Source organism: Echeneis naucrates, chromosome 13 (assembly GCF_900963305.1).
Source record: "Echeneis naucrates chromosome 13, fEcheNa1.1, whole genome shotgun sequence".
NCBI lineage: Eukaryota > Metazoa > Chordata > Actinopteri > Carangiformes > Echeneidae > Echeneis > Echeneis naucrates.
The window spans coordinates 14682382-14705624 of record NC_042523.1 but is presented as its reverse complement, the minus strand read 5'-3'; the positions used below and the strand labels follow the sequence as shown (position 1 = coordinate 14705624).

The 23243-nt window shown below is 41.3% G+C and overlaps 2 protein-coding genes across 2 annotated transcripts; both read right to left on the bottom strand.

Annotated features, from left to right (window-relative positions):
* Positions 1-799: 799 nt before the first annotated feature.
* On the bottom strand, positions 800-6917 carry vmn2r1 (vomeronasal 2, receptor 1). Its single transcript, XM_029517786.1, has 16 exons — positions 6908-6917; positions 6638-6776; positions 5860-6030; positions 5108-5399; positions 4778-5020; positions 4463-4654; positions 4217-4342; positions 3931-4106; positions 3683-3803; positions 3030-3257; positions 2809-2932; positions 2295-2455; positions 2004-2199; positions 1591-1829; positions 1307-1506; positions 800-1121 (listed from the first exon to the last, which is right to left on the bottom strand). Exons 1-16 carry the CDS (start codon positions 6915-6917, stop codon positions 800-802), a joined length of 2940 nt encoding a protein of 979 aa, XP_029373646.1.
* A 726-nt stretch (positions 6918-7643) lies between these two features.
* On the bottom strand, positions 7644-20584 carry gmps (guanine monophosphate synthase). The gene is made up of 16 exons (XM_029517477.1): positions 20384-20584; positions 18785-18957; positions 18528-18642; positions 18026-18123; positions 16733-16836; positions 16313-16506; positions 15375-15540; positions 14814-14965; positions 14382-14555; positions 13626-13731; positions 13283-13398; positions 12571-12696; positions 10900-11015; positions 10659-10789; positions 9885-10057; positions 7644-9710 (listed from the first exon to the last, which is right to left on the bottom strand). The coding sequence occupies exons 1-16, from the start codon at positions 20408-20410 to the stop codon at positions 9609-9611; spliced, it is 2073 nt and encodes a 690-aa protein (XP_029373337.1). The 5' UTR covers positions 20411-20584; the 3' UTR covers positions 7644-9608.
* Positions 20585-23243: the final 2659 nt, after the last annotated feature.

The following is a 23243-nucleotide window of genomic DNA, read 5'->3' as shown; positions in this document are numbered from 1 at the left end:
AACAATAATGAAACAAAACTTGTCTCTATAAACCTGCTGAACTATGAGAAAACAGAAACCAACTCTCCAGACATTTATTCTGTACTGAGCAACACAACTGGCTGGATTTTTCCAATATTTCTAGACTGCTGGTTTAACAAGAAAAACACACATTGTAGTCACTGAAAATAGCATTTATTATACTAATGAGAAATGCCCCACTGACAGGTTATCGTGGAAATAGATGTAAACAGTGTAAACATTTTATACGAAGATTAATATTGGAATAATATGAACTAAAAAAAAGGGGATAAGTGTCTTGATTTGATTTGCAAGAAGATAAATGGCAGAACTGTATCTGAGGTAAATGCTGCCTTTTATTTTTTTGTTCTACTACCACAACTGCAGTTTTGACAGTAAGAGTTTTAATTCATTAAACTATCTTTTAGCGTAACTTGTAGGAAAGCAACAATCAAAATGAATGCACTTTTGAAAATATCCTGTGTTTTATACGTACAAAATCAGTTTGGTGTTTTTTTAGAAGCTCAGGAATCATTGAGGTAGCAGTTTCACTTCCTCAAAGACATTGCTTATTGCGATCAACCCTAGCAGATATACGTAAACATACACTTGACTTGAACTTGAAATATTCAGTCAGTATAAATATAGATATTTTGTAAATAATATATACTCTGTCAAAACATAATAATTGGAAAATAAATATGAACAACAGGGAACACCAATAACTGGAACAGGTGCCCAGTGAAGCAACATCATTTGCCATTTTTATTTTGCCAGTTTATTTCCCATTATTTTCCCACTAATCATCAATGGCAGTGGATGCAGTTGAAGCATTGACCTCAGTAGCAGTTGTTGCAATTGAGGCTGACGTCCCAGTCGAGGTCCCATCACGGGGTTTGGCACGGGGCTTCATCATCTCCTCTGTGTTACGTTCAGGTTTGACCAAGAGAATGTAGCACTTAGGCAGGAAGATGCAAGTCAGCAGGCCAAAGCTAGAAGCCAAGATGGCAAAAATCTGCACAGCTACCATGAACTTTCCACGGGTGCTGAGGTACGCTGGGACAAATGAGATCCACACGATGAAGAAGACAAGCATGCCGAAGGTCAGACCCTTTGCCTCACTGGAAGACGTAAAGAAATGCGTGCATCATGTTACTTAAGTGTCAAAACATAAATGCAAAATAACCACTAGGCAGAAATATCCTGTTGGGTTTTGCTTATTTCCATCGGCTCTCGATGAGACAGTTTATCTGGTGACATTTCCACAGTGTTCATCTGTTTTCTCAGAAACGTGTTCGCTGCCTACCTGAAGTGGTCCTCCAGCTTTCGGGCTATGAAGGCGAAGATGAAGGCCAGTAAAGCCAGCAGGATGTCATAGGCAAAGATACAGCAGATGAAGATCACAGAGCCTTCATCACACTCCAGAATGATCTTTATATTCTGAGCTGAGGTGTTTTTAATGGGGTGTGGAGGGACAACGAGGAGCCACACTGTACAGGCGATAGCCTGGATGATAAGGTCAATAAAGTGACATTCTAAAATCTGCAACAATAACATTAACATGTCAAGTTTTCCTGTTTATGTTTGCACCTGTATTAATGTTGCCACAGCAGCTATTGCCCTCTGGTGGGCGCAGGTGAGAGTGTCAACATCAGGGTTGGGACAGGGTTTGGCGTCATTGTTGATATTTGTGTTGGTTACGATGACATCAGGACTCCCGCTGTTGGCAGCTGCCTCAGCTGCTGCTTTTGCAGCTTTGGCAGCAGCTTTGGCTCTGGCTCGGACTGCTTTCAGAGCCTGGGCTCTTAGCATTAACACTGCTGCCTTACCTGAAGTAAAAACATATCAGCATGCTACAGGGCAGCTTTGAAAAACATTATCATCAGGATTAGAAAATTCAAGAGGTGACACGTTCATTAACTGCCAAACTTTGGAGATGTTGGACAGGAATACAGTGCACACACATATGAAGCTATCCTAACCTCTGTTGACAGTGCACCCACCCATGATGGAGGAAAGGCAGAGAGCGAAGCCCAGAGCCAGAGCAACTTGGCTGGTCATGCAGCTCCACTTCTGAGGCTCTCCGAGGAAGACAATGGAGCAGAGGAACGTCACCACCAGCGAGAGGAGCAGCGAGAAACTCAGCAGAGGATCGTTTGCTTTCACCAGGGGGGTGCTGATGTGCACAACAAAAACTCCCTGCAGTAAAAGAGCATGCTTTAGTTCCTTATGCTCTGCAAAAAAGGATCTGTTGGCACCACTAGTAGGAACGGTTTCTCCTCTAGGACTCTCACCCCAACAGCAATGGTGATCAATGCTCCAAAGGCAGAGATTACGATGAGGGTGATCCCCAGAGGTTCCCCAAAGGCCAGGAACTCGATGATCTTTGCCACACATGCATCATGAGCATCATTGGACCAGTAGTCTCCACTGCACAGGATACACTCACGAGCATCTGTCAGAGTGTGAAGGAGAGGGTGATGAGATGGCTGCAGGGGCCGAACTGATGGTGTGTGTCGCTTATAAACGCTCGCTGAGCGGTGACAGCAGAAGTTATACGTCTTATCACTTGGTGTAACTGACTCAAAGCTATCTGGAAGACTCAGCAATGCAACTGCATCTCCCTCACTGTGACTACTGATGATTGATTAAAGATTTGTTTAAGAAGAGAACTCTTTTTTCAATTGAATTAAAAAAGGAATAACTAAAAAAGGTAAGGTCAACAGGGTTTATTTTTCACTGGAAGTCCAGATGTATCAAGAAGTTATTGCCACATCTTTCATGTAGTTTTGAAAGTTGTGTACTGACCGGTTGTGTTGCTGATTTCTCCATCAGCACATGGGATACAGTCAAAGCAGCAGACAGGCTCTCCCTGCCGAATCCCTTTCCTCGTGCCGGGCTGACAGTTCTCACTGCACACTGAGCGAGGAGGCTGTAACACACAGACACAGAAAAAACACAGACTCGGACATATAAAACAAATAGAAGGAAAAGGGAGTTATAAATAAAATAACCAATGTGCTTCTGACCTCCAGCACTTCATTGTTCCACACAATGGAGTCATTCATTATGAACATCCTGTCGCCTGTGGCCACTGAGCCATTGTAGTGTCCCACAGTGACGTAGGATATCTCCCCATTCCCGTTGACCTGCCAGTTAATGATGTCATAGAAGCCCTCCACATCACCGTCTTCGAAGTAGATCTCTTCATTTGTGTTGGGCACTTTAAAACGCGCATTCTTCAGGTAGTACATCAGCTAATGAGGAAGCAGGTGGAGCCACGTCATTACATCCATTCTACATCATGTAACATCAACAATTTGAAATATTATACTCATCCCAAGATCAAAGGCGTGCTGAGCTCCCTAAAACAAATCTTACAGCACATTTGATGTGCAATCATATATGTGTGTGAACACGCCAACACACACTCCCAATAAAAAATAAAAAAAACTGCTGATTTTGTTAAATGGTTTGATTTGTTGTTTTCAATAACACTTGAGAAATGTTTAAAACGATGTGTTTTACCATCATTTTGTTTCCTATCACACAGTATTTCAGCACGTCTTGTCATAGTAATGTGCATTTTTATAAAAATCGATTATATGCACCACAGCATATATTCCCTCCACCCTTCTTTTGTGATGGCAGCTGTTCAAACATGCATAAAAAACATGCCAACCTGCCACGGCTGAAAATTGGAGATGTTTGCACAGCTCTTCCCAGTGAAGGGCCCCTGTCCTTCAACACAGTGCTCTAGGTTGTGCAAGGCATGAGCGACAGCATACACAGCTTTGTATACACTGTGGAGACACAACTTCATCATCCTCGTCATTTCAAAGCATAAATCTAAAAATCTCTGGACATAAAATTGATTCATGGCAAGTGATTCAGCTTAGATGGTGGTAAATCAGTGTATGTGTGTCTCACCTGTAAGTGATCCGCAACTGTGAAACATCAGAGTAGGTGTTGTTGAGCGGTGCCAGAGACTCACTACCTGTACACAGGCCGTCAGGAACCATCCTGGACAGCGTGCCGTTCACCTCCTTGGCCCTCTGCTTGGCTTTTTTCAAAGCTGTCTTATAGTCCAGTGTGCAGTTGAACACCTTTAAAACAAAATTATGGTCATCATGTGAACGTAGCTAATCAACAAGCGGAGCTAAATCTCTGATCCCCCAAAGTCCCCCAGGTCAAATAAGCTGTTCACTGAACATACCGTCTCCCAGAATTCCTCAGTGAGCGGGTCAGCATAAGGGTCCAGGTCCAGTAGATGGCGCTGAAGACCAGGGATGTCAGCTCTCTTCACCCCAAAGCCCAGTGTGCCACCCAGGACCGAGTTCACCTGAATAAAAACATTTGTAGCTTCAGGTTAGACTGGGATGTCTCATATCCAGACAGGGCAGCCAGAACATCCGTAACTGTTCAGCACTTCAAACATCTGTGGGCTGGACTGAGCACTCACCCCAGGCTGGTTAATGAGGGCAGAGGTGACCCAGGCCTCACTGGCTATCCATGTGCGGTTGGTCACATTGTGTTGCAGCAGCTCCACAATGAGAGGACTGAGGTCCACATCTGATGAGAAGACCACGATGATCTTGGCTGTGGACTGAACCACAGTTTCAATGATACGCTGGATATCTTCTGGGGAACTCACCTACGGTTTTTTACAAGCGGACAGGAACAGGAGAGAATGTCAGTGTCTTGATGTGATGAAAACAGCAGGTTAGATATTGAAATTGATTGATGATGATGATATTGATATTGATGAACTGATTACCTTCGGCAGGGTTTCAGAGAAGGAGATGCAGACACCAGCCTCCTCCACCTGCTCCTTGAAATCTTTGATGCCGTACTTTCCGTAATCATCATCTGCAGCTATGGTGCCCACCCAGGTCCAGCCGAAGTGCAGCACCAGCTGAGCTATAGCTGTGGACTGGTGCTTGTCGTTGGGAATGGTCCTCAGGAAGGTGGGGAACTGGAACTTACTTTCCAGAGCGGAGCATGTGGAAAAGTAGCTGACCTAAAGATAGGAAGATGAGCATGTCTCATTGTGTTGAAATTTCCTGAATGCCTTTATGTAGCTCAGTGTCAGTCATCGCTCTCATACCTGAGGGAAGTGATACAATCCCAGGATCCTGGCAGTGGCAATGGACAGATCAGAGCCCCCAGCACCCACCAAAGCAGCCAGAGGCGCCCCTGTCCCGCAGCGGTAGTTGGGTACAGCCTCGTCCTGGCCTGTGAGGTAGGTGAGAGTGCCCTCCACAGCCTTGGAGATAGTGAAGCATGAGTCGTAGATGACGTAGCCCAGGTCAGTGTCAGGCAGGAGGTCGTTCCTCTCGTTTATTTCATTGATGGCGAACAGCATGGTCTGAGTCCAGCGGAAGGTACGGAAGTTAAACCTGGAGAAAGTGATGAACAAACAGAGCAGAGACATAAGTTTTACTCAGCTTTCAGTGGTCTTTTTGAAATGCTTCCACTTAGAAAACTCACATTCACATTGTGTCTAGAAGATATATACAAACTATTTGTGTCTTGATTTATTATTTAATTTACCCACAAGAGGACGGTTCGCAGACATCGTTGACTCTCACTCTGTAATGGCCTGTCTTCATAATAATATCTGCTACTGGAGCTAATTGGTCCCAGTGGTGCTGCATTAAAAGGTCTCAGGTGTACACAGAGAATTTGAACTATATTATTAATAACTGAAGTAAAGCAATTTTTCCTTTAGTGGTTAAAATATGAAATTATTTCCTTTTTATATGACTGTGGGTTTAATACATCAACAGTTTAAGACTAAATTTATTGCCACAATAATGAAAAGAGACTTCAGAACAGGTGAGAAATGGCCTAACTCACCCCTCACAACCTGAAGACACCGGCGCCCTCGAAGTGTTGCCATCAGTGGAAGCAATGCGCTTATGAACAGGAAACATCCCCCCAACAACGACCGTCTTCTTTTCCACATCCTTGTAGCCGTTCAGATTGAACTTGGCCTTCAGCTTGCAGGTGGACTCTGCTGAAAAACACCTGCAAAGGCAGAAAAGGGCACATAATCCATACAAAAAGCGACCGATTTCCATCCTCTGTGGACGCAGAAAGGAGATGAGAAGGCGCTCACTGTGGCAGACAGCAAAATGTGACGTGTCCTTTGTGCTCCTGGGGGACATGTGCAGCACAAGGTAACCTGAGAACAGATTCAACAGTGCAAAAGTGAAGAGGAGGATGCTGGATTACAGAGACTGACAGAGCGGACTTTGACCTATTTTAATATGAAGCACAGACAAGAAGAATTTGGTTCATTAGTAATGAACACCAAAGCTAAACTATCATATTAAAGGTGTATGCAACGTGGCTCAAAACGCCACTTGGTTTGCTCCGAGAAGCACAAACTGGACTTTGGACCACCAAAGACAGAACCAACCACACTCCCAAATCAAATAAATTCCAAGAAATATCCCATCATATTATTTCATCTCTCGCTTTCCTCCCGTAAATGCCAATAGACTTATTAGTGTGTAATCAGGTCAACTGCGAGAGACAAACCGCCACCGGCCAGGAGATAATTGGCAGCTGCATGTGCTAACTTGTACAGTCATCACACAACATCATGGTGTGGCTACTGCTCCAAAATCACATCACGTCCCCTGAGCGCAGGTCTGTGGTGCGCTGATGGATGGTTGAACCTGTCTGCTCTTGTCTCTCAGTCAGCAGGGAGAAGCTCACACCTGAACCTCCAGCACACACAGGGACCTCTTCCAGGTAACAAGAGCCAGCTGCACACAAATAGCAGCTTAATAAAATGAAATTGCACTGTAGCCTTCTCAACAATATGCCTGTTTACAATGATCGTATGCCACTATTGAAAGATGAGTAGAGGAAGCAGCAATCTAAATGAAGGAGATACTGATGTGCATCTCGTGTAGCTGCTGGGGATAAATGATGGGCGTGAGTGTGTGATTGACTCCTTGTAATCTGAGGCATATGAGAGACACCTGACTGGTACTGTGTTCAACCAATTGAGCAATGTCATCCAGAAAAATGCTGATTTCACGCAACCCAACTCAATGACTTTTAAAGAGCAACGTGGTTAAAAGGAAGAAGAGGAGTTCGCTGGTTGTCTGTCTTAATGTTGATCTCTTGTCCTGTTTTGCATGACAAGCACAACATCAATCAATGAAGCTAAAGGGGCCATTTTTCAGTGTGGTGAGGTCGCTTTACGCAATTCCATCCTCCACACTTCTTCAATAGAAGTGAAATTTGTATCATCTTCATTTATGAAACATAAAAATAGGACCCTAGACAAGACAGAAATAACGGCACGGGGATATTTAAACATGGGTTGAATCAAACCACAGACTTTGAACTGTGTTAAGATTTGGTCCTTGAAACACAACAGTAAGAAAACAATGGCGACAACAAAATGAGGAAACTATGTATGAACCAGGATGGACAGGTGGTCTACATCCTGTATTACTTGGTTGTTTCAGAAACCTTTTCTGCAATTTTGAGACAAAATGTGGTGCCAATATTCTCTTAAATATAAATGAAATATACACTGTAAAGTTCATATCTTAGAGATTACAATAAGTTCAATTGGAGAAGTCCACGAGGTAAATTTTTCACAGCAGATGTGAGAAGTTTCAACATGGAGATCTTTATTAAAGCTCAATTTTCCATTGTACAAATGTCGTCATGGTTGAAACTGCATGCAGTGGCTTGGTTTGAGGCACGTTACTAAGGAGAATGAGCATTGTAGAACAAAAATAATAAAACAAGAAAAAAAAAAACAACAAATAAAATTGCATAACTTAATCTTATCAATATTGCAATTAAATTCAACTACAAAATTATATGTATTATCAAGCTGTTGTGTATGGAGACATAGGCAACATAAAAAGTACACTGTATAAAAGGCAGAGGGAGAAACACTAGTAGCTGTTAAGACAAGTTAGGAAAACCATGCATTTTGCATTATGAGTACTTTGCCACTAAATTTTAAGGATATAACTGAGGATGACGGGCACAAAGACAAATTCTGGAGGCAAGAGAACCATAGAGAAATGTCTCTAAATGGATTACAACACACTTTAAAACTCAGTTAAACCTGAGCACTGTATTCACTGAGGTCTAAATGACAAGACTGAAGACTAGAGGTTATGATCTGCTGGATGTTTTGACTATACAAAACAAAATTTCATGATGTAGTAATACCTTTCTGAGACACAGTGAACTTAAGTATTACAGATGGCAACAGACAGGACTCTTAACCTGACCTTTGACACTACAGTGACACAGTGAGGCGTAGTTCCCACTGGATGTATGACCATTATCCTGATAAAGCACAGAGGCTTGATGGGTGAGGGAAAAAAAAAAAAAAGAGAGAAATAAAAAAGTGCAAAAATGTGCCCCTGCACAACAGAAGAGCAGCCAAATATTGATGAAGTGACAACAGCAATGTACACAATGTGGTTATAAACTGTACTGTACTTAATCATTTTGTTATTAGTCATTTTGCCATGTTTATTCTTCATAAAAAGCATACATATTGCAGCATGAAGAGAAACAGTGTTATATCCTCCGTTCTGAAAACAGAGTCCATGTTGGGTCACACCAAAAGAAAGAAGGGAAAAAAGAAAGAAGAACAGGCACACACAAAATTACCCATTATATTGGCCTCCTCCACAGCTGCACACCAGTCATTATACTGAAGCTATTCTTGAGTGGACTGCTGTCCATAGTGGGAACAGCAACATTTCAACAGCTCTTGTCAACACATGTAGATTTGAGAAGTTCAGAGGAGCCCACAACGTTATATACCACCACAGCATATTATACTTTTGGCAAAACAAAAAAGCTTAAACATTGTTGATTGGTCACACAGACTGTCTGTTCAGTTTTACGTGTATTCAGACAGCTGTCTTCAGAGCACAGTTTACAGGCAGAAAGTGAAAATGAACAGAGAGGACAGTCTTAGACGGAGAACTTGCTGACCTACAACAATAAAATGAAAACATCAGACATTAAAAAAAAAAAAAAAAAAAGGCAGAAAACAATTACTGTAGAATCTTCCAATCCACCTCCTGCTGTTTTTCCTTTTCATGCTTGTGTTTTCATGTTAAGCTCATCCAATAACCTGAGGCACAACATCAAGTCCATTTTCTGAACTTTCACAGCTTCCCACCGCTTGCCTTTAATGGTTTACCTCACAAAAGGAAGCAGCAATTTATCTTTTCAACATACAGAGGAAATACATTGTTGAATGTGGATCAAAAATGACAATATATTATCAATAACCAACAATAATCAGTCCCTATCGCCAAAAATATTAAGACCAGGAAGGAGTGGTGGAGAGGGCAGAGCAGTAGCGCCGTTGCACATGCGCATGTCACAGTACGGTCTGCCTTCCATGGGAATGTTAAAGAGAGAGTGGGGGCCAGAGGTGTAGAGGAGAGGGTCGGGGGGAGGGGGGGGTGCAAGGGAGGAAGAACAGGAGAAAAGTTGGAGTTCACCAGCCCTCTCTGAAATTTGTTGAGTGTATTTTGTGTGTGTGTGTGTGTGTGTGTGTGTGTGTGTGTGTATCCATTGATATGGTGTCATGTTGTGTTTTACTCCCACTCTGTGGTGCCCGGTGGTTTGGAGGTCAAGTCATACATGACTCTGGAGATGCCAGGGATCTTCTTGATCTCATTCACCATCTTCAGCACCACCTGTGGAAACAGAAAAGAGAAATATCTCTCAAAACACTCACAAGAAATAGTGAGACAATCTGAAATAAAATAATCCTTGGGCCAATACCATTAGATTCCTGAACCTTATTTAGTACTCAAGGTAAAATTACGCCATCATGTCTTGGAAAATACTTATACCAAATGGTCACAAACCTCCTCTGAGATGTGGTTGCCAGGCATTGCAGGGATACCGGTCATGAAGTCGCTGGTGATGAAGGTGCGGACCACCACAGAGCGCCGGCAGGATGGCTGCTTTTGAAGTGGGTCCCGGTCAAAGTGCAGAGGGGTCAGGATGACTGGCATCTGGCTGATCTTATCGCAGTAGCCTGAAAGAAAATAGGAATCGCTTACTGCTGCTCTGATGAGTTTTGATAAATCAGCTATTAAGCAGCTTTTCTGTCTAATTCAGAAATATTCCCACCTTCACTATATACCAAAAAAAAAAAAAAAAAAAAAAAAAAGAACCAACTCTGTTTCCACTTTCCAGTTTACTAAGGTTTTAACATGAAAAAGTTAAGGGTTATTGGTTCTAATTTAATGTTTCAATGAGTAGATTTTATCCATAAAAACACATGAATTTATTTATTAGGTGTCCACAATAAAAGAAACAGCGATACAAGACCTAAGTGAAGCAGAGCAACTTTCAGGAGAGATTTTATCCACGGAAAAGTCTTCTCACTAGAGGATGTAAAAAGTTTCTCCAACAAATATTTGGTTTGCTTCTAGACATATGAAATTCCTCTTATGAATGCCAGTGCACAAGTGCACTCATCTGCTGATGTATGTCAGCATACTAATGCCAGGCTTCGTAAAAACAGTGACCAGCTGTTATTCAAAGTGTTCACACATATTCACAAGATATAACTATTCCCTAGTAATCTGTAATTCCTCAATATTTAGGACAACTGAAATCAGACCCACACTTACCAGACTCTCTCAGGATAGAGTGAGCTACAAAGTCAGCCTGTCTGAGCGTACTCAGAACGCCTGTGGTCAGGAAGGTTGGAGTAATGTCTGTTGGTGGCTCCTTCACGTGGGACCCAAATACATACACAACTCTGGAAAAAGGTGAGGAATGATAAATGAATGATTGTGTCTGTGTGTTCTACTGACAGCATCAGATGTGGCATAGCACTGAAGATGAGGAGTGGAAGGTTTTGTGACTTACCTATTGATGCTATGGCATATGCGAGGGATGAGTCTGGCCAAGAACATGAGAGATTCCCAGTGTGGGGATTCTTTACTTGTGATGCCACACACATAACTGTAGGATCGGCAGTCACCCTGAGAGACAGAGAGAAAAATCACTTAACATGTCTTCACAGACTTCACTGAATTACAAGTAAAATCAAACCAAATGTACGATACTTTACTGTGCAATTTTTTCCCATTTTGTTTTATTTGCTAACTAAACAGGGATGTTTCTATAAATAAGTAAGCATAATTTTTCTGTTTTGATTCCATCAATTTTCCCAGACAGTGGAATGAGCCTGTGTTTGCCTACAGTCTACTCCACAATTTGAGGTTTAGGCAAATTTAAACTGTGTGCGCCTATGTGTGGGTGTGACATGCAATTTCCCATTTGGAGTCACTCACTGACTGACTGCAATGTTTTGACAAGGAAAGTTGTTGTAACCATTGCCGCCTCCTTTTCAGGTCAGTATGAACTACTGGAAAATGCTGGAGGTTTTTGTTACCATGATTAACCACCCCAGTAGGTGTCAGCGGTGGGAAAAAACAATACTGAAAGTTCTGTATGAGGGTGTGTCTCATGGTTAACCTTTAAATTATAGTTTTAACACATCGGGACAAACGCTAAGAGTAAACCATAGTGTTGGTGTTTCAGTCTTTCACTGGCCCCAAATCATCATCAGGAGTCCTACAGACATTTAAATACTCCACATATAAAACAGCTCAGACACCGTCTCACAAATAGGGTATATTTGAACAATTTTTTATAAAGGAGGTTGATGTGTAGACTTTAAAAGAAGATTGATTGTGACATTTATGATATAAGATTAAGTACTAAAATATACCGTATTTTGCAGACTATAAGGCCCACTGCATTATGAGGTGCAATAGCAATGAACGGGTCTATTTACATACATGCGCATGATAAAACATAAAGCGAAGCACAGTACAGACCAGTATTACAAAAAGTGGCAGAGGTGAGCGTACTGTGTACTGTTCTCTGATTGGTTTGTCATTGCCAGCGAACACCTGAAGTCCGTGTGACGTTGGAACAATGCTGTCTCCCAACATTTGATTATAATTGGATCATGATATGGATTTGACAATTGGGTGGATGTTGGTTGTTTGACAGCACTACATAATTAGTTATCTAACATTGTCTGACGTAGCAACCCATATCCAACCAAGGACAAACATTAACACAACGTCCCTGTGTCAGCTGGGAATGCTCCGACGATCCATCAAGCGGAGCGGCTTCGTCGCTTACCAAAGTCGCACTAAAACATTTTGACAGACCTTTGAGCAGTGTACCACATACACTTGGGTTGAGGTCAGTAAGCACAACAAGAATTCATACATGAGGCACGCCAGATTATAAGGTGCACTGCTGATTTTTGAGAAAATGTAAGGATTTTAAGTGCGCCTTATAGCGCAAAAAATACAGAAGCATAAAAATTTGTGGTCAGAAATAGTTTTAAATCTTCAACTTGTTCGTAAAACATGTCCCAAAAAGTTTTTATGCGATAACAAGGTAATCTGTAACTTTTGTTAGATATATTAAATTCTTTCATTTTAAAAGACCAATTAGTGATTCAGTTGGTCAGAGAACAGACAACATATAACTGAATGCTTTGCTGAGCTGGATTACCTGGACGCCGACAGTTTTGATGGGCAACAGGAAGGCATTTAGTGAATGACGGCTGGTGATCTGCATGAGCTTCTCCTCCTCTTCATCCGATACACACGATTTGACTCTCTGTAGCAAGGTATGGGGCTGGATGAAAGGAGGAGAAACATTGTGCACAGCTCAATAACATCTCTTACGAAAATATCACAAGGTGCATGTGAGCTTCTGCATATGGACATAATTTTCCTGGAGGCCTGGTAACACTTCCTTTAAAAAAAAAAAAAGTGGCTTTTGGTGCAATGTGACTAACTAACCAGCAGAGGTAGCACAATATTAAAGCCGTAATTTACCAGGCACAACAAACAGCAGCCAAAAGTGGTATCATGTGGACAGAGATTCCACTGTACTGGTTGTTTGGCAGTAACCTGCTTCTTTGTTTCTGGATTTTTTGAGTTTATACCTCAGGCATCCAGTTTTTAACTCTCTGTACTACCTAAAAATGTACAGTATCAACAATAATTCTGAAATACGTTTTCAATATACAGTGATTCAGTTAATAAATAATGAGAACACACTGGCATACAAATTACTGTATCAGTTTAACTTGCAGCAATTCATGTCTCGCCATTAATGGCAGTTACATAAATCAGGACTCTGTTTCACTGACAAGTTGCTTTATGATCTTCTCTGACAGAGGACATTAGCCAAGCAGTGATTTTTGTTTTGTTCTGACCTTTTTGACGCTGGCAGAGAAGTCTGTAATGATTTTGAGGATGTTGTTTGTCTCAGCAAAATCCTTACAGATGTAAGGTTCCTCGGCACAAATCACTCTGATGGACAAACCAGGACCTAAAGGTAAGGAGAGACTGCAGTTTTCAGAAAATGCAAGGGTGATGATTAAGGGTTTCAGTCTGTCTAAGTGTATAAGTAACTGGGCGCACAGGGGAAAGAAAGAAGAGGTGGAGACAAAACAGAAATATAAACCGCCAATAATCACTGAACGTTATGCTGATACAAATCACTTTTATTCAGTTTGGTCAACAGTGAGATCATAGACAAGTGTGTTATGTACTTGCCAGGGAAAGGGTGTCGAGAGACAATCTCCTCTGGTAGGCCCAGCTCCCTCCCCAGTGCTCTGACCTCATCTTTATGGAAATCTTTCAGCGGTTCGATTACTTTTCCCTGGAGGATCACAAACAAGTGGAATCAGCATTGCAACAGTGACAGAGTCTGGGATGTGTTTAGGTGTTGCACAGTTACACATTTCTTGAGAAGAGCAGGGAAAAAAAAGCAACAAAATACCAAAGAACCCAAATAAAATACTAGAAATAAACAGCGGATAAGGAACCCTTCATGGTGGTTTCCATGCTCCTTTGAGTGTCATGTAATATTAACCTATTCCACAAGAATCGAGCCTTGCTACAGGATGAAGAATGTATTTTTGTCATGTTCAAGCATCTGTACATGTCAAGTGTCAACCTGCTGTGCAACAACTGGTGGCAGAATATTATTCCTAAATATCAACATATTTTTGCACACCAATTATAGTGTTTGCTATAAATGGTTAACTTGAGTTCAAAGTTTGACACCATTTCAGTTTAATATGCTGCCAGTACTCACTCAGAGGACTAAGTTTTTTTTTTTTATGCTAAGAATCAAGTCAGTTACAAAGTGTCTGTTAAATTCATTGTACATATGTAATGAACGTATGATTGAGAGTGAATGAGTAAAACCTCATAGAATGAAAACTGTTTAGATAAAATTAAAATGTGGCAGAATTAATCTTGCTTTAACCCTAAAGCCCCCCCATGGCTGTTGCGTTTGCTAATTACCTCATCTCTGAGTTTGCGGATGAGCTCAGTGTCGTTATGGTGTGTTTTGATGACCTCTGCCTTGCCACTGGCGAGATGAGACGCACTCTCGATGAGGTCAGGCCTCAAGGTACCCTGGGCCAGGAAAACCTCATCTGGCTTCAGATTCATCTCTCCTATCACTTCATTCGCCACCTGTGAAACCACACAATGCAAAATAAAAAAAAACAAAACAAAACAGATACAACAACAAACAAGTAAATTAAAGTCTAACTACAAATATGCACGAACAAAAAATATAGCTGAACTGACAACGTTATTCATTTTGACACACAATAGAAAGGCTGTAGGACAACAGACAAGTTGGCGGGCTCAAACAAAAATCTAATCATAACAAAAACTTTTTTTATAGAGCAGTTTTCATAAACCAGTGGAGTAAAGCCTTGCGCTCACTTTGACAAATGTGTCCCCAATAATTTTTCTTTTCTCCTCTGGATTGGTGGTCATATTCAAGGTCTTGCTAATGCGTTTCCGTGGCGTCCTGTCCTCCTCAGAGATGGGGAGGGTTGTTGTTCCGTTGTAGAAAGTATGAGCTGCATTCACCACTGAAGAGTACAACATTTGCAAGAGGGAGAGAAAGGCAGATGATGACTGGGTGACAAATCACACAAAAATGCGTTCCACAATCACATTAAGACAGAATACACGTAATGTCATCTCCCTATCCCATTATAATTAGGGCTGCAATAGATATAAACAATATTGACAGACAAAATGGCATTAAAAAAAAACAAATAAATAAATAAAATCACAATTATCCATCACAAGGCAATTAGTATTGTAATAAAAAGCATAATTTACAAATAATAATTTACTGGCTTCTTATTTCACTTAATGAAGAATTCTTATTAGATCATTATTTCTGAAACAACTGTCTTGAGAGCTTATTTCATTATGGCAACATGCTCCTCTATTATTATAATTATATTTCTGTCATCTTAGCTTTATTCCTACCTTTGAGTTTGATCCCCAACTTGGTGAGGGCCTCCTCCACACTCTGGCTCTCCCTTTTCCTCATGAAACCATTGTCGATGTGAACTGCTATGACCTGATCGTGGTTCAAAGCTTTGTTGAGGAGGGCTGTGCACACTGTGGAGTCCACTCCGCCACTCAGCAACACCTGCAGACATAATGAGAAACAGTTTTTAAAAATCAAAGCTGTGGTCTTGTTGGGGAACAAAGCAGCATCAAATAAACACAGCGAACAATCTGCCAGCAATTAGTCAAAGGCCAACAACATTATCTATTGTACATGTGTATATTATGCTTACAAAAACTTGACTTTTTTCAGCGTTTCATTTGCTGGCTGCTCACAGAATATTAGGCCTTAAAATTAGATGACTACTTCAGTCTGGGCACACCTTGCTAACTAGCTAACTGCCATCTCTTAAGTGTCGTAATCGAGATACCACTTTCCAATCAGTTACAATCAGAAAAAACAAGCAACAGAATTGAGTAACAAATTGTAAAATGTATATCCTCCAGACTGCATGAGATAGAAAAAAGAAACTCTGTATATTCTTTAAATATTAATGCCTGTTTCCAACAGTCATTTATCGCCTTCACACTCCCCTGAGATGAAGCCCAGTTTGAAGACGCTCAGGGAGTTGACTACCTCTTTTCAGATAGAAAAGGGTTTAATTTGAGAGTTTAATTGGTTCTACTTAACTTCCCACCACTGCTGCTGTCACCACTTCCTGAGCAGCAAGCACACTTCACATTTAGAGGCTCAGTGTGCTTTAGACTATTCCTTTCACCATGTTATCCCCCACTGTCGGTTAAATTATACTGAGATTTATTTATTAGATTTTTTTTAACTAACCTTGTTTTTGTTTGTTTTTTTTAATCATCTTTCTGTTTTAAAATTATTTTAGACACCAACAGACACTCACCAGTACTTTGGACTTGTCTACTTTTTCTCTGATGTCATTGATGCAGGTCTGTTGGCGGTTCTGTACAGTGAAGTTATTTGTGCATCCTGCAATCTCAAAGAGGAAGTTACGCAGCATCTCCATGCCTCGCTCTGTCAAATCAACTTCAGGGTGAAACTGTGTCCCATACAGTTTCTTCTGTTCGTTGGCAATCCCTGTCGGAGTGGGGGGGGGCATCATGAGGCAATAGTTAATATTGACATTGTGGCTTTCATCCGCATAAAGAGCATTTTAAATAACACAGCAATGCACAATTAGTGTTACTTAGGTTAGAATTTTGGATGGATTTAAAAAAGAAATCCATAGACTCAAAATGACGAAGCAGAACATAGGCATTTTTTATGCATAACAATGTGACAACCTATATCACTTGCAACTCACCAGCAATGATGTTCCCTGATCGGGCTACTTCTTTAAAGCCATCAGCCACTTTATCCACACTGTCTCCATGGGTCAGCAGTACCAGCTCCTCTTTCTGAAGGCCTCTGTTAACATAGAGGAAATGTAGTGTTCAATAACATGAGAGATAAACATATATATATATATATATACATACATACATACATACATATATATATATATATATATATATATACACACACACACACACACACACACACACTATTTTCAGTATGTGCATTTGAGTAACATGTGAGAGGAAAAGTCAGCCTTCTATTTTAGACTGCAGTATGTGTGTAACAAACTGGGAAAATGATGTGACTGTTAAAATGCTTATGCAGTTTATATAGTAAATATGGTACAGGGACAAATCTATCAAGCCATGCTAGTGTTTAAAAACGACTGTTTCTTAATAGAGGAGATGGTTAGGTGTTCAGTGATCGATCTGCAAAAGATTTTTTTATTTTAACAGACAAGTAAAAGATGTTTATGTTGGTAAACTTCAAAAGGCCAATTCTGTAACAGTTTTTGGTGTCATTAAAACACAAACATGAGTGTTTATTTCCTAATAAGAATGGTGTCAAATGAGACATACCAACTGAGACCTAAAAGCACAATGGTAGTCTCAAAAGGATTAGTTTTACACAAGTCTCTGGCCAGATTATGTCTCTGATTATGGTTTGCTGAACTGCCAAATTAACTACTTATACAGATGAGGGAGCTGTCAAGACTCTGCAATGAACTGGTCACCAGTTTCTACCAAAATGCATGATATGACCAAGTAAAAGCTTCAAAAACAAAATCCTAATCAGGTCAGAAAATCTGATTGTCTGTTTGTAGAACACAAGCTAACATTATGGATGTTCAGTCACAAACAGTAAATGTCTGGACAGCCTCTGATGCCATACAAATCAGCTCTGGAACACTGACTTCTCAAAGGACACCATCTCTTCCGTGTAAAGGCTTTGTAATCAAGTATTAAATATTAGTTTAGAAGATGCAATATACAGCACAGAAACTACAACCCATTTTCCTTCCACAGACAGCTGCATGCAATGCCAAACACTGACTAGAAGGGTAATTCGGATTCTCACAAATATCTCAAATATTATTTCTCATCATTCTCTCATATCCTCTTTCTGAATGTAACCAATTACAAACACTGAATTTGCAAGAATGTGTAAGAATGTGTGGCTCCGAGGGCAGAATCTGACCACAACGTATACTAACAGATAAATGTATAACACAAAAGAACATCCTGACAGACAATATTACCTAAAGAGAGAACATGTGTTGTCCAGTCCAATGCTGAACACTCCATCTTCTCTTACACTCTTTTTGTGTACTGTGCCCCCAAACACTTTATTCATCATCTGTAAAACAAACAAAAACATTGTCAAGTTAACAGTTTGACACAGACATACATTTCAATGCAATTCCAGACATTGCACAACTGCCTCCAATTTAGTTGAATGTGCTTGGGGAACGGCTGGCAAACTTGGAAATCTAGGCAGGTAGAAGAAGCTCTCATCTCCCTCAACTAAATCCCTTGTGCCCTTGAAGAAGTTGGTTAAGACCACATAACTACTCTACCATCACTCTAGCAACAGTAGAGTAGTTATGTGATAATAGATCAGTGATAGATTATGACAGTAGATCAGTTGATAGTGCAGTATGTAACAGTTTTTTTCTGTTACACATTCAGAAAAATGTGGAATCCCTACTGTTTGCTATTTCACAATTTCTCTTCAGCATTTATATTCATGTACATGAATACCTGCATCCCATAGCAAATCCCAAGGACAGGCTTCCCTATGGTGAATATGGCGGGGTCAAACCAGGGAGCATCTTCAGCATACACGGAAGCTGGACCTCCTGAAATAATGATTGCCCTAAAGACGGTGTGAGAAAGAGATGGCAATCAAATTAGAACGTATTACAAAACAAGTGAACAAACTGAATAATGATGATGCAAAAAACAAACAAACAAACAAACAAACAAACAAGTATGGCACATATGCCCCTCATGCTCACCTGTAGCCTTGTTCTCTAATAGCAAAGGCCGGGGTCTCTAACGGGAGGATTTCAGAGCGTACACAGAGCTCTCGCACCCTTCGGTCAATCACCTTGCCGTACTGGGCCCCAGCATCCAGGATCGCCACCGCTCCCTCGCATGACCCATTCTGCTCTGCACTGTTGATCTCCAGCTGAACACATAAATGCAGAAAATCATGTGTGCGTTTTTTAAAGGGCTTGAATTGAGCAATTAAATATTAAAAGTACACCCACTATAACTCTTGCACAGTAGTGTTTCTGAGGCTTCAAGGCCTTCATTAGGCCACAAAAAACTATACTTTGAATACAAGTAGTACAAGTAAACTCAGTCTGTCCAGATTTAACTGTACTGCGCTGAGCTACCATGGAAAATGACTAAATTAGACTTAACACAATCATGGACATGTGAACTACAGGACAGTCACCCTTGTGAAGCCTGCAGCATTTATTCAACCATCAGCAGGATCACATGAGAGCCAGCCATTCGTCAAAGGTTATCAGTGCAGGACTCTCCAACCAGTGTCCAGTTTCACTCCACCTCTCTGGATGTCGGGATGTTATTTTTAAACACATCCGTATAGATTAAAGTGCGAGAAAGAGATGCAGTATGAATTCCGGCTGTAATTAAATTTGATCAACCTCGTCGGTGAATTAAATCAAATGGACGCGAAACACGATTCCACGTGGTGCTCAGAAACACTTCCGCCGCTGATGTTTCTAAAAACAATCTTCATGAGGCGGGCTAGCGACCCGCCGCCTGCGATGTCTCATCCTATTTCTCACTCGCTGTGGCCCCGAAACAGACCACGGTGGACCGCAGCGGGTCTGACAGTACAGCCCAAAGAAACAGTTGTCAGCTCACAGCAAACTTTACCATGTCAGCTGGAAACGCGACGGCGGCTCCGGTTGTCAGACCGGTAACCGCAGGTCGGCTCATACTAGCTTCGTGACGACGTTAGCAAACTTGTCCGTTCACGTTAGCTCAAAGTGTGTGGCAGCAGTCGTACCAAACACATTTGTTTACATTTAAAACGAACAACAACGCAAACGCAACACCGCACTCGTGGTCAAGAGTAACGCCAGCGTTAATTGTGGCTGGTCGCCTGAGCTAGCTGCCCGTGTTGCATGCTAGCTTGCAGATAGTATAAACAGTGGATGTTAGCATTGGGCTGTTAGCAGCTGGCTAAGTTAGCGGAGCCATGCTAAAACCCACGCGGTGCTGGGAGGCAGAGGCTGTTGGAGGGATCCTCCATGAGAGGAAGGAAGCCCACGTTTAGTGGCGAAATATGTCAGAGACTATATTCATGGCAAACAGAGCCGGGGTGTCCGGTCCTGCTCGTTAGCGGCCGTGAGCAACATGTTAATGGAAACTGCAACAGGCAGGCAGACAGCCGAGCACTCAGCGCTCCTCAGCCGCACCGTGGGTACCGATGCATGCTCTCCGTAACTTTTCCCCCGAGGAGCTCACAGGCCGGGATTCACCGGGGGAGGAGGGCACACCAGCAACCGGGGTCCCTAACTCGAAGCCCCCCTCCCCTCCCCCTCCTCCGGGTCGCTCAGCACCGGAGCCGCACTGACCTTGCTGTCTCCGTTGCACAGAGCCATGGAGGACCGCCGTGTTGTGGAATGAGCTCTCTCCCTCGCCTCGGTGTCCCAGGTCTACCGGAGAGAGGCAGCTACTGGTCAGCTGCTGCCTCAGCGCGCCGACTACCGTTTGAACAGCAGAGTGTGTGGTGGGGCTGAGGACGGGCTGTCACAGGCTCCTCTCCTCCTCTGGTCGCAGAGTAACTCTCACGGCGGAAACAGACTAAATAAATGTGTCTGGGCTCCATGGGTGGAGCGCAAAGTGAAATCTAAAATAACAGGAGAGGGGCTGGGGCTGGCTCAACATATGCACCAGCCCTGAAGACCAGTTCAACATTCCCAAAGACATCTTATAATTAGTAAAGTGTTAAATGCTTCGCGGTGTGTAGAAACGTCCTGATCCCATTTTATCATGTCAGGACACAGTTTCCTGAGACAATGATACGGAAACTTTTTTTAAACACACTACTTGATGAATTATCTTATAACTTATCAATGCTTCATACCTTTCCTGGAAAACACAGTGCCTAATCAGTAGGCCTATGGAGTCAGCATTTAAATTTCTGTTCAATTACTAATACAGATAACACTGAAATCATGGCTTTCTGTAATTCTTTAATTTATGCTGTCATATGATCTAACCTTACGATTCACAACCCAGGCCACATTAAACAGGAACAACAAGTGTCTGGGTGGAATGCCTTGCATTGTAACACATCTGTGGGATAGTATGTTCCAACTGTAGTTTACACTGAGGATGTTTTCTTCGTAGATCATAAACTATAGCATGGTTACCTTTAGATTCATTGTCCAAATGAAGTTTTATTGTTGTTTTCCAGCCTATACAGATTACATGCTCTCTGATGCTGCATGTTAAGACAGACATCAAATTACTTACCCGCATTTAACACTGCTCCTGATGATAGCATCAGTTTTCAAAGGGGTCAACCAGTGATTTTCAATCTAGTGAAGTCAGAATATATATAGCTGAGTTAAGTCATCCTTTTGCTAAGCTGGCATTGGGGCCAGTCCTGCACAGTATAAATAACAGATATGCAAATGTGTTGATACAGTATCAGCATTATCCTGTAGAAAATGTGATGAATTACATATTGCAATTCAGACAGTTATTATTGGCTGGTATATCTCAATAAAACGAGTCAAACTTCAAAATAACAATCAGTGTAAAAAGAGCATTAATGTAACCGCAGTAACTGAGTAAAAACAGGTGAAACAGATGTAACACTGAACATGGCCAAATTAACCCACTTGCACTTCTTGGTCACCTAAGGAAGTTATGATGATTTGATATTTATTAGCACATATTCATAAAACTATTTCAATTAATCACATTTGATGTGAATATATATGAGATATTGGGCTTTTGGGTCCCTTCACAACCTAAGCTATGGCTGAATTGTCTTCTCTGGGGCTAAAGTATTACAATTTGTTGTTGTAGGCTGACCTGTCGTTTTATTATCTCCACTGATGCCTTGTATCTGATCACTCAGGACAAGCTGCATCATTTTATTCTATACTGAGACTGTTTGTTGTTTATTGACACATACATAAACTTCCTTATAGTGTTGCAGCCATCACTTCACGGAAGTCTTATTATCATGTGGTGATCCATTTAAATATGCCTGTGTGCTATCACATGCCGTCTGCGAGGATAAGCAGACTCACATGCACTACAACACAAGGCAGAGCGTGCCGTCATTGATTACTTCTAACTCAAATGTGGTGTAATTGGAGCATCATGGCCCTACAAAAGGATCTGCATGACTTCAGCTCAAGACAATTTTGATATATTTGTAGTCTTTTACATCCATTAATAAACTTTTTGTCCATTTTTATTTATTATTTATTTGGATTTTAAATGTCTTATTGATTTGGATTAAGAGGCGAGAGGAACATAGAAATTTTGATACTATAAATAAGACTATAGCAATTTTCTTGTTGACTTCTTCCAAGTGTGTACAATACATTCCTATTACGTATATCTGTCATTTGATTTCAAGCTCGTTTCAAGCTTGATGTTGATTATCAAGTAATGATCCCTACACACAGTGAACTGCAGTGGAGATAGTGGAAAGTTTAATTCTGGTAAAACCGCCAGCCTCCATTCCTCAAACTGAGCTATGGGTCCTCCGCATGAGAGGATTACAGTATATTTAAGTATGAAGCACCCTCTCCTGGGCGGACGGAGGGAGACAGATTGTTTACACAGTCAATCCTGGGAAAATTCAACAGCTCTTGCTTGGATGTTTACATCCCTGAAGTCTGGTGTGACCATGGATGTGGGAGGCCGAGGGCACCTCAGCTGGCTGGTCTGTATCTCATGTAGTGCAAGGATAATTTAATGAGAATTTTCATAATCAGTAATCAAGGAGGATATTAAGGTACTGTCTCACATGGACAACCTGGACCTGGAGCTTCAGGTTGTACTAATTAGTTCAATCGTTTATCATGGAATCTGCTGCATTGGAGACCTCTGGAGATAATAAAAATAATTTACAACTACATGTCAACTACACATATAGCTAGTTTGAAGCTGACCTTAGTTTTTATTTCTTTTTCACCAACACCAATATTAAATATCAGGCCTATCTGAGATCATGAGTCTCTGTTAATATCCAATGCAACATTACCTGCTTATTAATTTTTTTTTCAATTCAAAGCACGGTTAGATGTGACCATGAGCCTAACAATGCATGAAAATTACAATGATATTTTCAATTCGTACTACCTGTTACACCAAAGCAGTAAGTTTCTCTTTCTGCAGGTAGAATCCCTGTAATAAATTTGTGTGTGATAATAAATAATCAAATATTAACTGTGTCTACAACTTAAT